General features: G+C 36.1%; 1 protein-coding gene across 1 annotated transcript in view; it reads right to left on the bottom strand.

Moving 5' to 3' along the window:
* Positions 1-12657, bottom strand: part of CORIN (corin, serine peptidase) — a 337588-nt gene that overhangs the window by 50827 nt on the left and 274104 nt on the right. The window contains 3 exon segments of the mRNA XM_079153921.1: positions 4104-4230; positions 5311-5421; positions 7430-7543. Coding sequence (XP_079010047.1) covers positions 4104-4230; positions 5311-5421; positions 7430-7543 — 352 coding nt within the window.

The following is a 12657-nucleotide window of genomic DNA, read 5'->3' as shown; positions in this document are numbered from 1 at the left end:
TCCTTGCTACTTCATGAACACAGCTGGCATTGATACTTTTGCTTAAATTGCTCCCTCTTGATTGAAAGACTTTTAGCATATCTACGTGGTAACTCTCTCACCTCCTTCAAATCTTTGACAGACTTGAACTTTTCCAGTGAGGTCTACCTGATCACTCCTTTTAAAACTAAAATCCATCTGAAGTTTGTATGGAATCCCTTCCTGTGCTTTCCTTGATAATATCAGGGATTATTAGGTAATGTAATAGATGCTGTCTTAACTGTGGTTTTGCCCAAGAGACAGAAACATTCTTTGAAAGGATTCTTCTTCCATTGACCTACTCTGAAGGAGTTACAGATAACTCCATAAGGGAATTTTTGCCAAAATAGTAGAGCTCAGACATACAATTTCCAGATGGTCTCACTTTATAGACAGAACTTACGGAGCCAAGAGACATGGAGAGTCACATTCCCTTAGACTAACTTTTTCAGATACCAGATGTCTCAGCTGAGCATTTGGCAAGCATTAGAGGGCAGTCCAAATCCTGATTTGTACTGTCGATTGAGTAAATGTCCATATGTTTTTGATACAGGACATGCAGGTAGCAAAGTCAATATACTGTCAAGAGTATTTAGGGGCTTGATTTATACATTTGTCTAACCAGACAAAGAGTGAACTCTTCCATCCTGGAGTGAACTTTTGAAAAATCTACAGATGAGAATAAAAGTTTTTCAAATTCATCAAAGAACACCAAATCTTCTCATTTAGACAAACAAATGAGAGCCTACCATTTGCACTCTAAGACATGGAAGGCACAATTTATGTCTTAAAAATCCTAAGCGTAAGTCTTTTTTACATGTTTTTATTGCTGCTAAATGTGGGACTTTTTAGTCAACTACCTCTACCATGGAAGTATTTCAGTGGAATCCCTGCAATGTAATTCGGTGTAGACCTGAATTCTTGATGAACTAGCTCTACAAAGTACACACTCAAGTAGATAAATGGCTCACTTAGAGATAGGTATGTTGGTTGAGGACAGACACAACACCACAATGCTGTTCTTATACATTCTGTATGAATGAATAAATGAATGAATGAATGAATGAATGAATTTTTACTATCAAGATTAGAGTTGAATTTTTTTAATGTAATTTTAATAGGAATGCCATGGACTGTGTGATTTGCAGATGACAAAAAAAAAAAAATCTGGGATATTTTCTAACTTTGTGTTCACGGTTGTTTACTTATGTGTCTTCCCCACTACATTAAAAACTCTGATGATGGTATTCACCTATACCTCCTCCCAAAAATACCTAGTCCAGTATAGGGCCCATAAGCAGATACTCAGAAAACAAAAAGGGAGGATACTAGGTAGAATTAGTTAGGGGTTGCTTTATTCAACTTCATGTTTTTGATGCAGAATATGTTTGAAAGCATAAAGGCAGATCAGTGGCACAGAGATTCCACCCCAGAGCCTAGAAGGGAAGCCATTCACTCTCCTCCACTGCTGGCATTTGAAGTATAGACCAACCACAGCCAGACAACCCCTTCTATCAAGGGCATTGCACAGAGTTCAAGGTCACTTAAAGTTCTTTTGTGCCATTTGTGGCAGAATTGTGAATTTGCAGCACAAGAGCTGGTCTTCAGAGAATGTTGTAACAGAAGCTCCCTAAGTCAACCATCGACACAGCAGGATCTAGGTCTCATCTTGTCCTTTCTCTTCCCTCCAGCCCCAGTCTAGCTCTCCAGATTTTTGTTAATGCATGAGCTGCTCAAGTAAACTGAAGAGAAAATTTGAAGGCAATCAAAGAGTACAAAAGCACTAGTGCTTATTTCCTGGGAAGACTTGTCACTACTTCACTTACCCATTAATCCAATCGAATGGTAAGTATGGTTTCTCTTCTACATTTCTAGCTCATTTTCCTAAATCTTCAGTGAAATAAATTTACCCCAAATGAAAATATCCATATGTCGATTTAGATTTTAAATATCTAAAATATTTCAATTTCAAAATTTTATTTTCCTGTTCTGTTAAAAAAATGGAGCAAAAGGAGTATACAGTTAAAAAAAAAATCCAATATTTGCACAATAGCAAAGGTGGAAACAACCCAAATATCTGAAGGGATAAATAAATGTGCTATGCCCATTCGATGAAATAGTGTCCAATTATAAACAAGAGTAAAATATTAATACATGTTACAACAAAGATGCTTAAAAATGTTATCCAGACAAAAGGATCATATATTATATGCTATCTTTTATATTGAAATATTAGAATAGGTATATCTGTAGAGTCAGAAAGCAGATTAGTAGTTACCTAGGCCTGGGGTAAGATGAAATTTGGGGTGATGTCTAATGGCTATCTAGTTTCCTTTTGGGTTAATGAAAACATTCTAGAACTAGATAGCTGTGATGGTTATACAACCTTGTGAATATACTAAATGCCATTGAACTAAAACTTTAAAGTGGCTAAAATGTTATAGTATTTTACCACAATAAAAGATCCCAAAGCTAGAAAAAAATAGAAGAAATACAGAGCAGAGGATATAAAACAAGATCCCTTCCATTTGCAATAAATGAGTTACATTTAGAGTAGCTTGATAAAAATAATTTTCTGGTTGTAAAATCTTCGTTGTTAGGACTTTCTCTCAGAACTCCCAGTAAGGTTATCTATAGTTATGTAATCAAGTTTTCATATTAAGAAATATCTTGGGTATTAAAGGAAAGATCAAAATCAGCACATTCAAAAGGCGTTTCATTTACCTCACAATCACATCCATTTCATTTAGACACAATCAGAAAGTTGTAAAAATGGAGTTGAATTCAATAGATCTTGACAAATATAATTTTCCCACTCTGGCAAAGTTTAAAGCTTTTTGTATTTGTATAGCTTAGCTATGTTACTCAATTTTCCAATGATATGGCTCTTTGCAGTGGAGAAATAGATTCAAGATGCTGGGAGTTACATAATTCTTCAAATTGGGATAGCAAAATGTGCTGCTAGTTGCCATCTCTAATTGAATGACTCATTATTGTAAAATTGTTCCAAGTTTGCATTGGATCCTGGAAAATGCCGTTTGCTTAGTTTTTTATTCTACATTTTTTTTTTTTTTTTTTTTTTTGGTACCATGGATTGAACCCAAGGTGCTTCAACACTCAGCCATGCCCCAGCCCTTTTTATTTTTTATTTTGAGACAGAGCCTCATTAAGTTGCATAGGGCCTCACTAAGTTGTTGAGCAATTTTGAACCTGTAATTCTCCTGCCTCAGTCTCCCGAACCTCAGGGATCACAGATATGTGCCATCACGACAAGCTTATTCTAGAATTGTATAAGTCCTTTATCCTCTATTTTTCTCCTTTCTACATTTCTCCAAAATCTCACATATTTTAGTAGTAAAAGAAATACATTACATATATATGTGTGTGTATGTGTATATATGTATCTATATACACATACATGCATAGATAAACACACACACACACACACACACACACACACACATTCACATGTATTTTGTAAGACCCTGCAAATGACTGCTTGTCATTCCCAATGGAACTGAAAAAGAAAACTTCACAAAATAGAAAGTCTCTAACTTTCAAATTATCTATTTCAGTGTGTTTGTATCAAAGCTAGAATATCTTTCCATTCTACTTAAAAGAAGAAATGATGAATTATTTCTTAATTTACATTTCCTATATTACTTAGGACAAATAGAAATACCAGGAACTTCAAATTCTGTTTCTCAACTTATTAAAAAATGTGTATTGCTTAATAGGGAATTTTCAATAACCTCTTGGCGGGAAATTGCAAGATTTTTCCACCCAGGTTCCCTGAAGGAAACCATCTTAATGCGTTTATAAACAATGAAAGTATTTTATTTCAGGAGTACTTAGAATAAAATTATGTCATTTACTTTTAGAGTCTTCATCAAAGTAAGTTTTCAGCGCACACTCTTTAGAGCAGGTGCCTGTAATTAAACATGGTCCTCTCACCTGATTCATTTCCCAGGTTTTGAGAGCTCTTTGAGAGCACTAACTCATTCTGCATTCATAAGAAAACATTACTGTCGAGTTCCACAAGATCCTCTGAGAAATTCATCATTGCTACAAACTACTGACCTTACCCTAAACCCATCTGCCTGCAGGCCAGCTGACTCAAGGTCTCCTGCCAGCCATCTGCACACACGTGGTGTTCTGTTGCAGATCTGTGGACAGTCAGGAATGAAGAGTTCACATTTTTAGAGAGGGTCACTGTGGGGGGAGAAAAGACAAGAAATGCTAATTAAAAACATTTCTTTTCATGAAACCAAGTGATAACTTTATATGCCTTTGATTCAATTGTATACATTCATTCTTATTTATTTTGGTAAAGAACCATTTGGTGAGTATCCTCCATATGCACATCATTGATCTCACTATGATGAAGACTAAAAATTAATGCATCAGAACTGAAGACTTTAGTGAAATAGGCAGGCAGTTCTTGACTTTTCCTTTATCAGTTACGAGAAGGCCAGAGGCAGGGCCCACTACCTTGAGTTTGCCCAGGGATTTGCATATTCATTATAAGGAGCTAGTTGTAAATTTTCATACCTTGGGAGAAAGCACATAAGATTCCAAGGGTGTGAAGGTGATGCTAATTTAGGACTAACGTTGTGTATGCACTAATTCCTGTATTATGAAAGAGTAGCCTCTGTGCTTAATGAGCCACAGATCATTGATGCAATACTGTGCAACTGATCACAACACACATGAGAATTGTGATTGGACCAGGTGGCACAAAGGACTGAAATGAGAGCCAAGTGAATGGAAGGCGAAATGAATGTGGAATAAGGGAATTAATCAGACAACTCAAGATTCCAAAATGTCACATTGATGGTACTGGTAGGAGATGCTTTAAGTCCTAGCTAGTAAGGAACTAGTCACAAGGCCCATTCAGATGTGGAGCAAGAATTCAGAGCAGTTGGAGGGACCACTTTAATGCCCTGTTCCAAGAAGTATAAATCATCCAAGAATGACAGACTATTGATCATCATTAAAGTTGGGTGAAAATAAAGAGCTTTAAAAATCTATTCTAGAAAATATATGGTTGCAAAAATTTGAACCCAAAAGTTTTCACAATGCAATATAGACATTTCAAATAGAGGAGTAATTTGGATGAAAACTTTCTGTGACTTGGAAATAACATCCATGCATCACCGCTGTCAGCTTATAACAGTAAACAAAATAGATGAACTTGGTTAGTAAAACCCATGAAGTAATTTAGGATTCATTTAACTTAAATGGCTGACAAGCACAAGAGTGTCCAACAGCTGGCAGAAACCAGCAGCTTACCACAGTCCCATTCATCTGAACTGTCCAAGCAATCTGCTCCCCCGTCACACCACAGGTCACGGGACACGCACACGTGGTTGGCACATTCCAGTTCATCATCTTGGCAAAATGCTGGTGGGGGTTTGGGGGACAAGAAGTGAGAAGATTGAAACATTTGGGAAATAAATGTGAGTGTCACTAACATGCACATACTCATTTGCCAGCAGGAACATGGCCGGAAAAGAATATGTGGTCACTGGAGCGTCAAAACAAGTATCGAGGCAGAATAACAAACAGTAGAATCTCATGTAATAGGCGTGAACTCATTCAAATAGCATTTCAGCAGTATTACTGTCTCCAAGTTCCTAGATTCTCGAGTTCTAAGAATCAGATGGGGGGGGGGGGGAAGTACCAGCAGATGCAGAAAGACCAAGATTTAGAGAACATGGTTAAAATCTGCACCAACACAATAGTGATGAGTAGACTAAAGCCACCACAGGAAGGAAACAGGTTCTGTTCACATAAATGGACATGTTTATTTTTCTTAAAAACTCTATTAAATTACTTTCTCAGTCACACATTATTTTCTTTTGGGTTTTTAAAAATTATAGTAAATTCCCTGTTTTTTTTTTTTTTTTTTTTTCTCTAAATGCAACTATTACTCCAAACATGGTCCCAAATAAAGGCCTTGGCCTATGGTTTTTTGGGTTGTGCTTTGCAAAACAGCTTCTGCTCAAACTCTGCTGACTGGGCCATGTGCCCCAGTCTGGGACAGGGGTAACTTGGGGGAAACAACATCTTCTGATTAGTTCTCCCTATATGGTGCTCCTTTTTGGAATCCAGCTGTTTGTAGAACAAGTCTTTTCTAATCTACACAAAGCTCCTAACTGTTAGCAATGACGATGACCCAAGTTGACCTGAGTGAATCCTTTAGTGATGTTCCAGAGATAAGAGCAAAATTCTCTTTCCTTCCTCCTGGGTATGATCAAAGGAGTTGGGCACCCCAGGTTTCTGTGACTGTTGACCAGCCAGCCTGAGAATCACAAAGTGCCAGACTCCCACATATGGTCTCAAGAATTTACCCTACACTTCACTTTTATATGATAAGAAGGCATATTTGATACATCAGATAATAAAAGATTATAAATGTTTTCATTGCCATTTTGAGTTGGGTTTTCTGCTACTTGTAAGTAAAACGTCTTAAGGCACATAATTTTTTTCTGGTTCTGAAAATAATGCTTATTCATTTGAATATAAAAAAAGATTTTTAAAAACCACAAATATTTAATAATCTCACCACTCAGGGATTATAATTGTAATATTTCATGACCTTCTAATCTCCTCCTATTTGTAAGCATATATGCTTTCAAAATTCAGGACAATAGTTCACATAATATTGTACCTTTTGTTTCATTCAACTGCTATGGTTAGTATAAATATCCTCCTAAGACCCCCTTGTTAATGGTTTGGTTCACAGCCTATGACACTAGTAGGAAATGATGAAACCATGAAGAGGTGAATGAAGCCTAGTGGAATATCTTCTAGTTATTGGGATTATTCCCATGAAGGATGCATTGGGATCCCAGTTTCTTTCTCTTCCTCTTTTCATACCCAGTGATGAGAGGAAGAGAACTTCCCTGTTTATGCTATCTGATATGAAATGCTGCCTCACCAACAGACCCAAAAAACAGTGAGTCTACCCAATTATATATTGTAGTAGCCTCCAAAACTCTGGGCAAAAATAAACTTTTCTTCTTTTTAGGGCGATTATATCAAATATTTTGTTACCGTAACAGAAAGCTTACTAACGCACATCAACTAAAGATATGAAATGAACTCAGGAGAAACTATTTCTCTCTGATTTTAATGTTTGCCTATTATTTCATTACATGGTTGTATTTTATATCACCCATTTTTAGATATTCCAGTGGGTTTTAATTTTTCCATGTTACAAATAATGTCAAAATAATATCATGTGTCTATATTTTACATGTTTGATTTCCTCTTGACATATATCAAAAGGTTTAAACAAGCTAAAAGATTTTAATACATTTCTCCAAATTTCTAATTTGTATTCAAAGTAAAATAGTTTGTGTTTACATTAAAAACATTGTGTTGACAAACTCATGTTAGGACCTACAGCAGTTTTTTTCATCCATGTTATCAGGGCAGTCTGGAAACCCATCACAGATGACTGTGTGCTTCAAACATTGTTTATTGGATGGACATTCCCAAAGATCCCTCTCTTTACAACCTGGAGACAGAAGAAGAGGTTAGTTGCAATAGATGTACAGTTGAAAATGATGATGAATTTGATCAAGCAATGTAAAAAAATTTAAAATGTACTCATATTTATTTTTCTTAAAGAATTTTGACAACAATGTATTCCATGAAAATCATAATTTTGAGAGTAGAAGCACCAAGTAGTCCCCATCCTGCACTATAAAGCTCTCCTAACAGAAAAAAATCAACATATGGGAAACGAGGAAAAAAATGAAAGAGTAGCTACGCATTAACATTCACATTTAGCTGTTCCTTTTGCTTTCTGAATCAATTTGCCAACACGTAAGACTTCTCAAAAAATGACGAGTTATGTTTTAAAGCAAGTATGCCAAAGCTTAGCGATGTAAATGCAAGTGATCTTAAAATGTAATTTCAATTTACAATTTGAGAGGATATCTCAAAGACAGTTTCTTCCCATGCTAAACATCTACAAAACTAGTTTTAAGAACCAGGTGCAAATGGACATACTTTACGGAAGTTAGAGATCTAAGGTTGGAAACTTTATTGATTAATATGAGAAGTGAGCATAATTTGGACAAGATCAAGGCCACATGTCCCTAACTTGAACTGTAATTTGCATATGCAATAAAAAGCATTCAAGATGGACATAAATAATGCCACTTGACTCAAATGAAGTGCATTTCATGTCCGATGAAACAGGCCAAGTGTCTACAGTATTCCAGTCACTCCAGTCAGATCCATGGCCTCACCTGGTTGTGAGGGGCGTAAAGGAAGACATGGCATGGCATTCAGCTTTGAGCACCCTTCACTACTGCCTGAGATAAGCAGCTAGCATGTGGTAGGCCCGCAACACATTTCTATTTTATTTTTTTTTAAGGATAGCATTTTTTTTATTGTAAACGAATGGGATACATGTTGTTTCTCTGTTTGTACATGGCATAAAGGCATACCATTTGTGTAATCATAAATTTACATAGAGTAATGTTGTTTGATTCATTCTGTTATTTTTTCCCTTCCCCCCACCCCTCCCACACCTCTTTTCCCTCTATACAGTGCTTCCTTCTTCCATACTTGCCCCCCTCCCTAACCCTAACTCTAACCCTAACACTAACAATTCCCTCCCCCCATTATGGGTCATCATCCACTTATTAGCGATATCATTCTTCCTTTGGCTTTTTGAGATTGGCTTATCTCACTTAGCATGATATTCTCCAATTTCATTCATTTGCCTGCAAATGCCATAATTTTCTCATTCTTTATGGCTGAGTAATATTCCATTGTATATATATACCACAGTTTCTTTATCCACTCATCAATTGAAGGGCATCTAGGTTGGTTCCACAGTCTGGCTATTGTAAATTGAGCAGCTATGAACATTGATGTGGCTGTATCTCTGTAGTATGCTGATTTTAAGTCCTTTGGGTATAGGCCAAGGAGTGGGATAGCTGGGTCAAATGGAGGGTCCATTCCAAGTTTTCTAAGCAATCTCCACACTGCTTTCCAGAGTGGCTGCACTAAATGCAGCCCCACCAGCAATGTATGAGTGTACCTTTCTCCCCACATCCTCGCCAACACCTGTTGTTGCTCGTATTCTTGATAATCGCCATTCTAATTGGGATGAGATGGAATCTTAGGGTGGTTTTGATTTGCATTTCTCTTATTACTAGAGATGTTGAACATTTTTCCATATGTTTGTTGATTGCTTGTAGATCTTCTTCTGTGAAGTGTCTATTCATTTCCTTAGCCCAGTTGTAGATTGGATTATTTGAATTCTTGGAGTAGAGTTTTTTGAGTTCTTTATAGATTCTGGAGATTAGTGCTCTATCTGAAGTATGATTGGCAAAGATATTCTCCCACTCTGTAGGCTCTCTCCTCACATTGCTGATAGTTTCCTTTGCTGAGAGAAAGCTTTTTAGTTTGAATCTATCCCAGTTATTGATTCTTGCTTTTATTTCTTGTGCTATGGGAGTCCTGTTAAGGAAGTCTGGTCCTAAGCCGACATGTTGAAGAGCTGGACCTACTTTTTCTTCTATAATCTGCAGGGTCTCTGGTCTGATTCCGAGGTCCTTAATCCATTTTGAGTTTAGTTTTGTGCAGGGTGAGAGATATGGGTTTAGTTTCATTCTGTTGCATATGGATTTCCAATTCTCCCAGCACCATTTGTTGAAGAGGCTATCTTTTCTCCATTGCATATTTTTGGCCCCTTTGTCTAGTATGAGAAAATTGTATTTATTTGGGTTTGTGTCTATGTCCTCTATTCTGTACCATTGATCTACCTTTCTATTTTGGTACCAATACCATGTCGTTTTTGTTACTATTGCTTTGTAGTAGAGTTGAAGATCTGGTATTGCAATACACCGTGTTTCACTCTTCCTGCTAAGGATTGCTTTAGCTATTCTGGGTTTCTTATTCTTCCAGATGAATTTCATGATTGCTTGCTCTATTTCTGTAAGGTACGTCATTGGGATTTTAATTGGAATTGCATTGAATTGGTATAGCACTTTAGGTAGTATGGCCATTTTGACAATATTAATTCTGCCTATCCAAGAACATGGAAGATCTTACCATCTTCTAAGGTTTTCTTTAATTTCTTTCTTTAGTGTTCTATAGTTCTCATTGTAGAGATCTTTCACCTCTTTTGTGAGATTGATTCCCAAGTATTTCATTTGTATCAAGGCTATTGTGAATGGGGTAGTTTTCCTAATTTCTCTTTCTGAAGATTCATCACTTATGTATAAAAATGCATTGAATTTATGAGCATTGATCTTGTAACCTGCTACTTTACTGAATTCACTTATGAGTTCTAAGAGTTTTCTGGTGGAATTTCCAGGTTCCTCTAAATATATAATCATGTCATCAGCGAACAGGGATAGTTTGAGTTCTTCTTTTCCAATTCGTATCCCTTTAATTTCTTTGGTTTGTCTAATTGCTCTGGCTAGAGTTTCAAGAACGATGTTGAATAGAAGTGGTGAAAGAGGGCATCCCTGCCTTGTTCCAGTTTTTAGGGGGAATGCTTTCAGTTTTTCACCATTTAGAATGATATTAGGCATGGGCTTAGCATAAATGGCCTTTACAATGTTAACGAATGTTCCCACTCTCCCTATTTTTTCTAGTGTTTTGAGCATTAAGGGGTGCTGTATTTTATCAAATGCTTTTTCTGCATCTATTGAAATAATCATGTGATTCTTGACTTTAAGTCTATTGATATGGTGAATTACGTTTATTGATTTCCTGATGTTGAACCAACCTTGCATCCCTGGGATGAAACCCACTTGATCATGGTGCACTATCTTTTTAATATGTTTTTGTATGCGATTTGCTAAAATTTTGTTGAGAATTTTTGCGTCGATGTTCATTAAGGATATTGGTCTGAAATTTTCTTTCCTCGATGTGTCTCTGTCTGGTTTAGGTATCAGCGTGATATTGGCTTCATAGAATGAGTTTGGGAGGGTTCCCTCCTCTTCTATTTTATGGACTACTTTGAGAAGTATTGGAATGAGCTCTTCTTTAAAGGTTTTGTAGAACTCAGCTGAGAACCCATCTGGTCCCGGACTTTTCTTTGTTGGTAGGCTTTTGATGACTTCTTCTCTTTCAGTACTTGAAATTGGTCTATTTAAATTGTGTATGTCCTCCTCGTTCAGTTTAGGCAATTCATATGTCTCTAGAAACCTGTTGATGTCTTCGAAATTTTCTATTTTGTTGGAGTATAGATTTTCAAAATAGCTTCTAATTATGTTTTGTATTTCACTCCTGTCTGTTGCGATATTTCCTTGTTCATTCCGAATTTTAGTGATTTGGGTTTTCTCTCGTCTTCTCTTTGTTAGTGTGGCTAAAGGTTTATCAATTTTTTTTATTTTTTCGAAGAACCAACTATTTATTTTGTCAATTTTTTATATTGTTTCTTTTGTTTCAATTTCATTGATTTCAGCTCTGAGTTTAACTATTTCCTGTCTTCTACTACCTTTGGTGCTGGTCTGCTCTTCTTTTTCTAGGGCTTTGAGCTGTAGTGTTAGGTCGTTTATTTGTTGAGTTTTACTTCTCTTATTAAATGCGCTCCATGAAATAAATTTTCCTCTAAGTACTGCTTTCATAGTGTCCCAGAGATTTTGATATGATGTTTCTTTGTTCTCATTTACCTCTAAGAATTTTTTAATTTCCTTCCTAATATCTTCTGTTATCCATTCATCATATAATAGCATATTGTTTAATCTCCAGATGTTGGAATAGTTTCTGTGTTTTACTCTTTCATTTATTTCTAACTTCAATACATTATGATCTGATAGAATACAAGGTAGTGTCTCTATCTTCTTGTATTTGCTAACATTAGCTTTGTGGCATAATATATGGTCTATTTTAGAGAAGGATCCATGTGCTGCTGAGAAGAAAGTGTATTCACTCTTGGTTGGATGGTATATTCTATAAATGTCTGTTAAGTCTAAATTATTGATTATGTTATTGAGAACTATGGTTTCTTTGTTCAATTTTTGTCTGGAAGATCTGTCCAGTGGTGAGAGAGGCATGTTAAAATCACCTAGTATTATTGTGTTATGGTCTATTTGGTTTCTTTTGAAATTGAGAAGGATTTGTTTGACATACATGGATGAGCCACTGTTTGGGGCATAGATGTTTATGATTGTTATATCTTGCTGATTTATGCTTCCCTTAAGCAGTATGAAATGACCTTCTTTATCCCTTCTGACTAACTTTGGCTTGAAGTCTACATTATCTGAAATCAGGATGGATACTCCAGCTTTTTTTCTGAGTCCATGTGCATGGTATGTTTTTCCCCATCCTTTCACCTTTAGTCTATGGGTATCTTTTTCTATGAGGTGAGTCTCTTGTAGGCAACATATTGTTGGATCCTTCTTTTTAATCCAATCTGCCAGTCTATGTCTTTTGATTGATGAATTCAGGCCATTAACATTCAGGGTTATTATTGAGATATGATTTGGTTTCCCGGTCATTTGGTTCATTTTTTAAATTTTATTTATTTATTGGTTTGACACAATTTGGTTCCTTCTTTATTTGACAATTCCTTTAGGATAATTCCTCCCTTTGTTGATTTGCTTCTTTGTTTTTCATCTCTTCCTCATGGAATATTTTGCTGAGAATGTTCTATAATGC

This window comes from Sciurus vulgaris (assembly GCF_902686455.1).
Source record: "Sciurus vulgaris genome assembly, chromosome: 9".
NCBI lineage: Eukaryota > Metazoa > Chordata > Mammalia > Rodentia > Sciuridae > Sciurus > Sciurus vulgaris.
Note: the sequence above shows the minus strand (reverse complement) of the source record. Positions and strands in the feature narration are given on the sequence as shown.